The sequence below is a fragment of the Salmo salar genome, chromosome 26 (genome assembly GCF_965601325.2).
Source record: "Salmo salar chromosome 26, fSalSal1, whole genome shotgun sequence".
In the NCBI taxonomy this organism is placed as follows: Eukaryota; Metazoa; Chordata; class Actinopteri; order Salmoniformes; family Salmonidae; genus Salmo; species Salmo salar.
In genome coordinates, this window is record NC_138316.1 from 18085135 (window position 1) to 18097500 (window position 12366).

Consider the following 12366-nt stretch of genomic DNA (forward strand, 5'->3'; position numbering starts at 1 on the left):
CACACAGACAGTGGAGCCATAGTACCAGACCAGAGCATTACCATCCACATCCGTTTGGGGGCAGAATTGAGTTGTTACAATATTACATCATGGCAAGGGAAGTAGCCAACAGACTGTCATTACTTGCGTTATGTACATGCATCACTGTATAAATGTGTCTTTGTAGGCTATTTTATAGCTCACTGCTCAGCAGAGTAATTTTTATCTGGGATTATAAATTGCATTAGTACTGTACCTCAATGGTTAAATTATTTTAACTTTGCATTATCATTGTTTGCCAAAAATGTAGGGCAGGCTAATTATTCAACATGCAAGTTATCCACATGTTAAATGTAATTGTACTGAGGGAAAAAGCCTGTCAACATAACAGCGACACGCGATCTACTATGTACTATTTAATAGGCTGTAGTTTGTAGACTGTGACAAGTGTTGCCATTCTCATAAAATTGCAATTCTCATGAGATTTGCATACGCATAGTAACTATTCAGCCAACGCTGCGCTGGAACTCTGGAACTTGTTGCTGTCACTGGGCGGGCCCTAATGATGTTGTACGCCTAGACGGGGGGTGTAATTCAAGTGAAGGAAAATCGAGTCAAGGGAGTTACTTCAACCGCAAGCTTTCGAGATATGAGATCGGGCCATATTTCATGTCTGTCTTTCTCTAATTTAAAAAAAGAAGTGGAGAAAGATACAATTGAGAGTTACACAGCCAACATTCTGCCTATCAACTGGTGGACAAATGTAACCCCCCCCCCCCCCTGCATGCACAAATTCTCTGTGTTTACAAGTGATTGAAACCGTGCCAGCGAAGAGGGAAAAAGATAACCAAGGAAGGAGGGATGGTGGACAATTCCGGTAGCAGCAAGGCACAAATGGTGAGTTGTTTCCCCCTGTTTGGCGCTGTGCCCTGGCTAGGTCTCGGTTGTGTCATAGCCTAGGAGCGAAGTGGCGAAGATTTATTTGCAGAGCAATGTAGGCTAAAAGCATTAGGCTATCAAATGTAACGCTTTAAAAAAAAAAATGAAATCCTTATTACTATTTGGTTTTGATAGTTTAGCGTACGTCATTGCCAATTTCCTGTTTTAATTACAGTTGTAAATCCGACGGTAAATACATAATGTATCGTGCAAAACCCAATAAAATAGATCAAATGCATATTTTCATACACTGTATTTGCGCCCCTAATATAATTTATATATATATACTTTTTTTCTGTGTGCGTAGCCTACAAACTAGCCAGATATTATACTATACGCTGTTGACTCATTCGTGTACGTTTTTCTGGAGCCACGCCATATACACCCTGAAGGCTAATTTTGACTTACTGCACGAATAGGAAAGAAGAGGCTGTAGGCCTATGTGTTTTGGATAAAATTATATTCCAACTTGAACCATATCAGTCATCTCATTTTGAATATAGGATACATCTGGGTTGGTTCTTGTTTCGGATTGAAGCTAAATTGTACATTTTTTGATGAGAAACAACTGTTCGAGGCAACATGTTTCACAATTGTTTCAAAGTTGTTATATTGTTACAGATGTTTCTGGCAAAATCGTATTCGGTTTATATTGTTTTGGCTCATAGTTAAAGTGGTGCATATCTATTTCAATTGATTGTTATGCGTGAACTCGAATTAATTTTTTGAAATCAGAAGCATGAATGCAATATGATGTAGATCTATCTACAGGACAAAACGTGGTCCTGTAACTTCTGCATTATGTGCAGCTGTGCTGAACAGTGTGTAATTGGCTATCACTACACTTCTGTACAAATGTGTCCTGCATTTTACTACTGTGCTTTTAAATACAATCACGTGTAGCACCAGCTATTGCATACCATACAATCTCTTCCGTGCAGTCAATTTTTGTTGTTGTTTATCAAAGGTATTTGGCCTATCTTCTCCCCTTTTTCTCAATACCAATTAGCCTTTCCCTCATCTATTGTGCTCATGTTGAAACTTACCCATGTTATCCTCATGAAGTGGATGGTTTGTTGTAGCCTACTGTACTAAGTCTGGCGGTGACTTAACTCAAATCCTGACAGATAGGACTTTTTTTAGATGTTTAAATAGTCCACTTTGTGTAATGCATGTTTTTATTAGAACCGGGAATGCCAGACATCCAGTGGTAATTTGAGTTGTTGGTTTATGGTTGACTATTGATGTCTTTCTCACTTCCTCTCCCAGCCCAGCATGTCACAGGAGAGTGGTCTGGGGGGTGTCTATCCTCAGGGAGGCACGGCAGGAGGAATGAAGCTGGAGGCTGTCATGGAGCAGCTGCAGCGCCAGCAGCAGGCCAGGCTGGAGATGGAGCGCAAGGAGAGGCGGCTCCGCGAGGCCCACATCATGTACGCCCAACAGGTAGCAGCGCAGCAGGCCATCCTGGCCGCGGCCCGGGCCTCTGGAGCTGGCTTCATGGGCAAGGCCCTGGTTGGAAGTGGAGGTTCAGGAATACCCAGAGGAGGCCCACTGTCCCGGGTCTCCAACCAGAGCAGTGTGGACTCAGAGAGGGAGGACGAGGAGGACAGAGGCCGGGATTCAGGGGATGAAGATGATGAGGAGATGATGGATGGAGATGAGGGGAGCGAGGAGGAAGAGGGAGGGGCTAGTGGTCTTGAGTACCTCCGCAAGCAGACACTGGCTCTACAACAGGGTGCCTCCCACCTCCCAGCGAATCCTTTTGGTAGTTACTCTACCTCGGGCCCCCAGCATGCCCCATTGCCACCCGTCAGGGTGAAGCAGGAGCCTGACGAGAGCCGCTCTCCTGCAGGGCCCCACTCTGCCTCCTCCCCCAACGGGCAGGCCGACTGGAATAGCTTTGATGATCAATTCAAACAGGTAAGGCCACCTTGGCTTACCGCCAATCTACTGTCCATATTACTGTATGTCAGTTCTCCATTCTTAACTATATATTCAAAATCCTATCCCCAGTTGAATTTTGTCTGCCCTTGACATGAAAGAGTAGAGTTGTCCACATGAAGAAATATTGCCACATCTCTCTGAATATTTATCCTCAGCAGATAATCTGGCATCAAAGTCGTACTATCTCTTCCCCAAACACAGTGAGTCAACACAAAGCTGTGTAATGAAAACACAAATGTCCCCTTGGTAAGTAAGCGTCATATAGGAGGAAAGCCTTTCGCTATTTTCCAGTCTCCTGTTGTGTGTTTTGTCTGATTGTCCCGCCTGCCCCTGCTGTGAGTGGGTGGGTTAATCTTAGCTTCGACACAGACCTCTCAGCCAGTATCTTTGTGAGACACTTACAATCACTGGGGGGGCTGAGCCGCTCTTTGGCTTTTGTGGCCAAAAATCCTAGAAGTGTGCACTGGCAGAGGGCCAGGCACGTGTGTTGCTCGCTCTCACTCACTCTGCGCTCTCTCGCACTCAGTGATTTCTCTCTTGTGCTCTCCTGGCAGACATACAGCACATGGGTTGGGAAGGTAGAGGTATCCTACAGCACAGTAGTGGTGCTACCCATCTGAAGGGTTTCAGCACTGTGCCAAGTATATTTTTTCATTGAAGGTAAATATTTCCTCACCGCTGTGTTACAGGGTGACATAATGCTGAGTGGAAGCCAAGCTATCCTTCATGGTTGAGTCAGCACTAAGGAAGTAGCATGTGCTGTGTAACAGCCCACCAGTGGTTGATATAAAAAGCCATGTTGCACTGAAGTTGACAGATGTAGGAGGCAGAACAGATCTGTTGCTGTGACTGACCATTGCATTGCGTGTGCTGCACTCATTTTCCCCAAGGATGTCATTACTCTCTATTTAAAGGGGAAATGGCTTTGGGACTGTCACTCCGTCTATTTCCAAATTTAGCTCCACAAGGGTGATGATGGAAGGGGAAGTAAATAAATGACAGCAGAATGAGCCCTGAATTAGCGTAGGCTACAGTTATCACAGAGAAAAGTCAGACAGGAGAGAGGGTGGAGTAGACTTCTAGCTACCACTACTAGATCACAGTGGAAACAACCTGAATGAAATTAAATTTGACCACATTGTTGTGTGACTGTGAACAAAAACTGCGTCATTGGTGGCGACATGTCGACCACCTCTAACCTGTGTCTGTTTAGGCCAGCTGTCAGACAGCCACCAGTGATCAGAGCAGGAGAGGTGTCACAGAGCCCTGGCCTGGCTATCTCTGGTGTGTTTCTTTTATTAGGAGAGGGGGTTGATCCTGGGGGGTTGGGGAGGCATTGTCAAATGAGAATTAGTCTGCGCTTTGTTTTGTTTCCTTTTTTTATCTTTCCTGTCTTTATGACGGCTCATCTCTTGCGGCAGTTTCAGGTTGCACTGTTGAAGGGGGACAGTGGAGGCAGGGTGACTTTTTTTTGATGGTATTGTCTTCAAGAGGCTGGAGAAAAGCCTCAACAAATGCCACAAATACCATTCTCTGAGGGGGTGTTGATAATATTTTCAAAAGCAATGGCACACCATAACCTGACCGTCACAATAGTTAGAAGCAGCCTATTATGTACATTTATATTAAGACGGTTATAAAAACCAAATGGAACAAGCTACCACTGATTTGGATATTATTCTATTAGCCTAGAATGAGAAAGGGGGATACCAAGTCAGTTGTACAACAGAATATCCTCTGACAGCGTTCCAGTCCTCCAGTACCCCCAACAGCACACATTTTTGTTGTAGCCCTGAACAAGCACCCCTGGTTCAACTTGTCAATTAATCATCAAGCCCTCAATGACTTGAATCAGGTGAGTTTGTCTGGGCCTACAACAAAAATGTGTGCCGTTGGGAAACACTGCTCTACGACAGCCCTCTGTGTCAAAGGAGCGTGGTGTAAATATCGAGGGCGGAGAGAGTTTCTGTGTTTTCTGTCATTGATGCATGTGTCGTGACCTCGGCTCTGCCCTAAACAGCAGAGTAAATCATTGTCAAACAAGAGGATGGACAAAGGCATTGCGTGGATTGTTGGCCAGAGTGTTATTGCGCCTGCACAGATCTCGGTCTCTCTGTGTGTAATCTCCCAGTGATTAATAGAGTAGTAAATACGCCTGTGGACCGTGCCCTGGGTGTGTGTGCTCCTGGCCCCCGATGGTGTCATGCAGTAATAGCTAACTCTGCCTAGCAGTTCCATACTGGAGGGGTTGAGCTGGGCATTCTCTAATGATAATACAGGTGGTAGTGGTAGACTAGAGGTGGTTTTGGTTTCGCTGGTTTATCTGCTGTTTGTTCATGTTTACGTCTTTTGATGTTCCTTCATTCTGGTGTCAAGGGAGACCTAACCAACAAAATGGAGACTAACCAGGGCCTCATTTGCATTGTAGTGATGACAGAGAAAGAGGGAGTCAGGGAGAGCTAAGCTGGGTCTAGGAGGGAGGATAAGCCTCTCTCATCTCATCATTAAACTCCAAGCCCTGTTGGTTTGTACTGCTGGCTCCTGCTAGCTACTGGCCAGGCATTAAGACATGTTTGTTGAATGCATGCTGTTGCATAATTTAGCTGTCACCTCAGCAACGCATCAGTCAGGAAATGGGGAGCTGGCTTCATAGCTGCAGCTGCCTGCGACGCGATCGATGGAGGTTGTGGGAGCTGCTTTTAGAGCAGGGAGTGAATGTTAGGTCTCATTTATGGCTCATGGATTATGAATGAAGACACAAACTCAGCAAAAAAAGAAACGTCCTCTCACTGTCAACTGCGTTTATTTTCAGCAAATTTGTGTAAATATTTGTATGAACATAAGATTCAACAACTGAGACATAAACTGAACAAGAGACGTGACTAACAGAAATTGAATAATGTGTCCCTGAACAAAGGAGGGGGGGGTCAAAATCAAACGTAACAGTCAGTTACTGGTGTGGCCACCAGCTGCATTAAGTACTGCAGTGCATCTCCTCCTCATGGCCTGCACCAGATTTGCCAGTTCTTGCTGTGAGATGTTACCCAAACTCTTCCACCAAGGCACCTGCAAGTTTCTGTACATTTCTTGGGGGAATGGCCCTAGCCCTCACCCTCTGATCCAACAGGTCCCAGACCTGCTCAATGGGATTGAGATCCGGGCTCTTCGCTGACAATGGCAGAACACTGACATTCCTGTCTTGCAGGAAATCACACACAGAACGAGCAGTATGGCTGGTGGCGTTGTCATGCTGGAGGGTCATGTCAGGATGAGCCTGCAGGAAGGGTACCATATGAGGGAGGAGGATGTCTTCCCTGTAATGCACAGTGTTGAGACTGAGCTTGTTGTCATTGCAGGCAGTCTGAGGATGCTGTGACACACTGCCCCAGACCATGACGGACCCTCCACCTCCAAATCGATCCCACGCCAGAGTACAGGCCTCGGTGTAACACTCATTCCTTCAACGATAAACGCGAATCCGACCATCACCCCTGGTGAGACAAAACCGCGACTCGTCAGTGAAGAGCACTTTTTTGCCAGTCCTGTCTGGTCCAGCGACGGTGGGTTTATGCCCATAGGCGACAGTGTTGCCGACGATGTCTGGTGATGACCTGCCTTACAACAAGCCTACAAGCCCTCAGTTCAGCCTCTCTCAGCCTATTGCGCACAGTCTGAGCACTGATGGAGGGATTGTGCGTTCCTGGTGTAACTCGGGCAGTTGTTGTTGCCATCCTGTACCTGTCCCGCAGGTGTGATGTTCGGATGTACCGATCCTGTGCAGGTGTTGTTACACGTGGTCTGCCACTGCGAGGACGATCAGCTGTCCGTCCTGTCTCCCTGTAGCGCTGCCTTAGGCATCTCACAGTACGGACATTGTATTTTATTGCCCTGGCCACATCTGCAGTCCTCATGCCTCCTTGCAGCATGCCTAAGGCACGTTCACACAGATGAGCAGGGACCCTGGGCATCTTTCTTTTGTGGTTTTTCAGAGTCAGTAGAAAGGCCTCTTTAGTGTCCTAAGTTTTCATAACTGTGACATTAATTGCCTACCGTCTGTAAGCTGTTAGTGTCTTAACGACCGTTCCACAGGTGCATGTTCATTAATTGTTTATGGTTCATTGAACAAGCATGGGAAACAAGTGATGAAACCTTTTACAATGAAGATCTGTGAAGTTATTTGGATTTTTACGAATTATCTTTGAAAGACAGGGTCCTGAAAAAGGGACATTTCTTTTTTTGCTGAGTTTATTTACCAGATGTATTCCACTATACATTTTGACAGTGACATTTCAAACAAATGCAGCCTGATGCATCTGCACAGAAGACTGCTGGGAAGGCAACTGGAAATGTGTGAGAAATGGTTTCTTTGCACGGTGACATGGCTTCAGTTCTCAGATGGAGGCTGTGGTTGGAATCATGGGGCCTCTCTCCCTCCTTGCCTAGTCTGTGATACAGTACAGGTGTACGACGTCAGTATGACCTGGTTAAAGGCTTCACAATGTTGCCTTGTTTGTATTCACTTTCCAATGTCACTTACCACCTGTTGTTTTTCCAATAATGTTGTATACTTTGTTCAGTTTGAACTCTCCCATCTCCTTTGTTTAGCAAACGAACATCCGGTTTGTGTTCTCCTATCCCTATGGAAATGTCATTAAGGCATTCTGGATGGACAGCTACTGCTAGGGATCTGTAACTATTACAAGCCAGATTCTTGCTGTGCTTAGTTCAGTTAACACATTCTGCTTTTAGTTTATTTTCTTACCTGCCGCAGGCTGGAGTTCTTCTCACAAGCCTTTTTCAATCAACATAATTTCCTGGCCTAGATAATTATTCACATCTATTTAAGGAACCATTGTGCAACACCTATTTGTTGTACAGCTGAACGCATAAAAAAAAATAACATGAAAGGTGTCTCATTAATTCTACACAGGTTTTCTAATGGTTGTTTAAAGACTGGTTGAATAATTATAGCCTAGTCCTGTTATTCATTTGGGGGTTGTAGAATGTTAGTGTATACCGTCTTTTGTCCACTCAGATGGACGTCTCTTATGGAGCTGGCAATACAGGAACAAACGTTTAATTATTTTACTGATGTTCTACTGAGACTGAAATGTTGGTTACATAAGATCCATAACTTTTTTGTGGACCAAGATTTCTTTTGAATTCATAATACAGGAACTAACAGAATAAAAACGCATCAAGAACACACGTCCTGTGGTCTGGGCTTTCTTTTCGTGTCCTAATGTGATTCATGTGATTGATAGGCTGAGCGCTAAGGGGTTAACGTTGCCTAATTTGGTCTGTTAATTTCAGAGCTTGTCTCAAAACAGATTAGACATGCTGCTCAGAGCTTCCATGATTCCAGCTTTATTTTTTGTTTGTGGTGGACAACTACCCTGTGAGATTGTGGCTGGAGCCAGCATTTATGATAACACAGTTTGAGAAGTTTATAATTATTTACATTTAGGATATCCATAGTTTGTTGCTCTTGTGTTAGGCTGATTTTAAGATGTGGCTTTAACAGTGTGTTTGAACTAACTGGCTTTGTATACATTTCTAATTTCATGCTTCAGGCAGTCCACATTAATGAATTATGTATGTTGTTTTTCGTATGTATTGCAATCCAGAGTCTTTATTTTCATAACATGGCTTTCAGTGATGTAGCGTTTCTAACTCTTTAAACAGACTCGGGCGCTGTGTTTATACATTTGCTTCACATGGTGCGTTGCGTCTGTAGTGGGATTTTCTGTCTATTTTCGTGGCTCAGTGCTTTGTGGGACTTCGTTGTGCCTCATTAACACAGGGCCCTGGCTGGGTGGTTTGGGTGAAAGAGGCAACACGCGATTAGCACCGACTCCACCATTCTAATAGCACTCTTTCCATCAGAGAACAGTCTGCACTCAATGTAACTGTTAGTTTGTCATGGTATAGAAACAAATACAGAACCTGTTTAGGTGTCAGATATACAGAGATTTAGAACGGAGACTTGAGCCTGACTAATCTCGTGAGATGATCTAACCGTGGGGTTATAGGAAGGCCCCTTTGTGGGAGTTGGTTTGCGCTAACAGTCAAGTGTGGAATATTCCGCTAACCTAGAAGCAGAGAGATGGAGGGGGAGATGTTGTAGAAGGTGGAGGGGTGGGGTCAGGGGGATATTGGTCTGTCTCAACATTGCACTGCCCCACCCAAAGGAAACATTCCAGGCGGAATTAAAGAGTTAACTCTTCAAACAGTGAGAATTCCCATCGGGGCTCCTACAAGAGGCTGGGAGGGGGGGGGAGCATGTCCGTGCTCTTCTGTTAGTCAGGGCCGTGATTGGTGATCTTTTAATTCATTTCAGTCATTGTCACAGGGGCTGTAAAAGAAAATGGGGAGGGCCACTGGGCTGGTGCAGGGAAAGACACTTTATTTTTTATTTATCTGCGTCTCAAAGGGCACACCTGCTGCTGGGAGAGAGCCCTCCTGGAGAGGCCGGTCTGGTCTGGGTGAACCCTCATGGCTCCTCTCCACTGGCTGTGCTGTGCTGTGCTAAAGATGTGCACCAGCTGACCTGACCAGAGCTTGAGCTCTGCTTTGTCATTGATGAGTCTACCAACCATGGATTGGCATAGTGATTTTTGTCTGAGGCTACAGGGAAGAAAGGAGCTTTTGTAGTTAAATTTCAAGATCAGTGCGCTTGATTGCAGCTCCAGCACTATGGCCACATGAGGCCAAATATTATTAAAGATGTGTTTTTTGCCACTTATTGTAATAATAATTTGGTGGGTGCTTATTTGTCCTATTTTACACATGTACAAGTAGGGCTGGCGATATGGCCTTAAAATCATACACATTGCCAAAAGTATGTGGACGCCTGCTGGTCGAACATCTCATTCCAAAATAATGGGCATTAATATGGGAAGGTTTTCCACTAGATGTTGGAACATTGCTGCAGGGACTTGCTTCCATTCAGCCATGAGCGTTAGTGAGGTCAGACACTGATGTTTGGCAATTAGGCCTGGCTCGCAGTCCGTGTTCTAATTTATCCCAAATGTGTTCGATGGGGTTTGAGGTCAGGGCTCTGTGCAGGCCAGTCAAGTTCTTCCACACCGATCTCACAAACCATTTCAGTGTGGACCTCGCTTTGTGCAAGGGGGCATTGTCATGCTGAAACGGGAAAGGTCTGCCACAAAGTTGGAAACAGAATCGTCAAGAATGTCATTGTATGCTGTCGCGTTTAGATTTCCCTTCACTGAAACTAAGGGGCAATGCCCGAACCATTATTCCTCATCCACCAAATGTTACACTTGGCACTATGCATTGGGCCAGGTAGTGTCGTCCTGGCATTCGCCAAACCCAGATTTGTCCATCAAACTGCTAGAGGGTGAAGCGTGATTCATCACTCTTGAGAACGTGTTTTCACTGCTCCAGAGTCCAATAGCGGTGATCTTTATACCACTCCAGTTGATGCTTTGCATTGCACATGGGGATTTTAAGGCTTGTGTGTGGCTGCTCGGACAGGGACACCCTTTCCAACTGGAAAGGTGGAATCCTATGACGGTGGTGCCACGTTGAAGTCATTGAGCTCTTCAGTACGGGCCATTCTACTGCCTATGTTTGTGTATGAAGATTGCATGGCTATGTGCTAGATTTTTATACACCTGTTGTCAACGGGGGTAGCTGAAATAGCTGAATCCACTCATTTGAAGGGATGTCATGTACTTTTGGCCATGTCGTGTATCTCAAATTCTTTTTTTATGCATGCATGCAGTAGAAGTCGGAAGTTTACATACATCTTAGCCAAATACATTAAACTCAGTTTTTCACAATTCCTGACATTTAATCCTAGTAAAAATTCCTTGTCTTAGGTCAGTTAGGATCACCACTTTTATTTTAAGAATGTGAAATGTCAGAATAATAGTAGAGAGAACGATTTATTTCAGCTTTTCTTTCTTTCATCACATTCCCAGCGGGTCAGAAGTTTACATGCATTCAATTAGTATTTGGTAGCATTGCCTTTAAATTGTTTAACTTGGGTGAAACGCTTCAGGTAGCCTTCCACAAGCTTCCCACAATAAGTTGGGTGAATTTTGGCCCATTTCCTGCTGACAGAGTTGGTGGAACTGAGTCAGGTTTGTAGGCCTCCTTGCTCGCACAAGCTTTTTCAGTTCTGCCCACAAATTTTCTATAGAATTGAGGTCAGGGCTTTGTGATGGCCACTGCAATACCTTGACTTTGTTGTCCTTAAGCCATTTTGCCACAACTTTGGAAGTATGCTTGGGGTCATTGTCCATTTGGAAGACCCATTTGCGACCAAGCTTCAACTTCCTGACTGATGTCTGGAGATGTTGCTTCAATATATCCACATAATTTTCCTTCTTCGTGATGCCATCTATTTTGTGAAGTGCACCAGTCCCTCCTGCAGCAAAACACCCCCACAACATGATGCTGCCACCCCCGTGCTTTACGGTTTGGATGGTGTTCTTCGGCTTGCAAGCGTCCCCCTTTTTCCTCCAAACATAATGATTGTCATTATGGCCAAACAGTTCTATTTTTGTTTCATCAGACCAGAGGATATTTCTCCAAAAAGTATGATCTTTGTCCCCATGTGCAGTTGCAAACTGTAGTCTGGCTTTTTTTATGGCGGTTTTGGAGCAGTGGCTTCTTCCTTGCTGAGCGGCCTTTCAGCTTATGTTGATATAGGACTCGTTTTACTGTGGAAATAGATACATTTGTACGTGTTTCCTCCAGCATCTTCACAAGGTCCTTTGCTGTTGTTCTGGGATTGATTTGCACTTTTTGCACCAAAATGCGTTCATCTCTAGGAGACAGAACGCGTCTCCTTCCTGAGTGGTAAGACGACTGCGTGGTCCCATGGTGTTTATACTTGCGTACTATTGTTTGTACAGATGAACGTGGTACCTTCAGGCGTATGGGAATTGCTCCCAAGGATGAACCAGGCTTGTGGAGGTCTCCAATTTTTTTTCTGAGGTCTTGGCTGATTTCTTTTGATTTTCCCATGATGTCAAGCAAAGAGGCACTGAGTTTGAAGGTAGGCCTTGAAATACATCCACAGATACACCTCCAATAGGCTAATTGACATCATTTGAGTCAATCAGAAGCTTCTAAAGCCATGACACAATTTTCTGGAATTTTCCACGCCGTTTAAAAGACAAAGTCAACTCAGTATATGTAAACTTCTGACCCACTGGATTTGTGATACAGTGAATTATAAGTTAAATATTCTGTCGTAAACAATTGTTGGAAAAATGACTTGCCAAAACTATAGTTTGTTAACCTCTTACATCTAGACGTTCCGCTAGCGGAACACCTGCTCCAATATCCAATGATAGGCGTGGCGCGAATTACAAATTCCTCAAAAATACAAAAACTTCAATTTTTCAAACATATGACTATTTCACAGCATTTTAAAGATAAGACTCTCCTTTATCTAACCACACTGTCCGATTTCAAAAAGGCTTTACAGCGAAAGCAAAACATTAGATTATGTCAGCAGAGTACCAA

At 44.5% G+C, this 12366-nt stretch overlaps 1 protein-coding gene across 3 annotated transcripts in view; it reads left to right on the plus strand.

Moving 5' to 3' along the window:
* The first annotated feature begins 411 nt into the window (after positions 1-411).
* LOC106587208 (AT-rich interactive domain-containing protein 3B) overlaps positions 412-12366 on the plus strand; it is a 75632-nt gene continuing 63677 nt past the window's right edge. For 2 of the 3 annotated variants that reach the window (XM_014175355.3, XM_014175354.3), the window contains exons 1-2: positions 412-876; positions 2188-2838. In XM_014175355.3, coding sequence (XP_014030830.2) covers positions 841-876; positions 2188-2838 — 687 coding nt within the window. In that variant the 5' untranslated portion in view covers positions 412-840. The remainder of the gene's footprint in view (positions 877-2187; positions 2839-12366) is intronic. The other variant, XM_014175353.3, reaches the window with a different exon arrangement.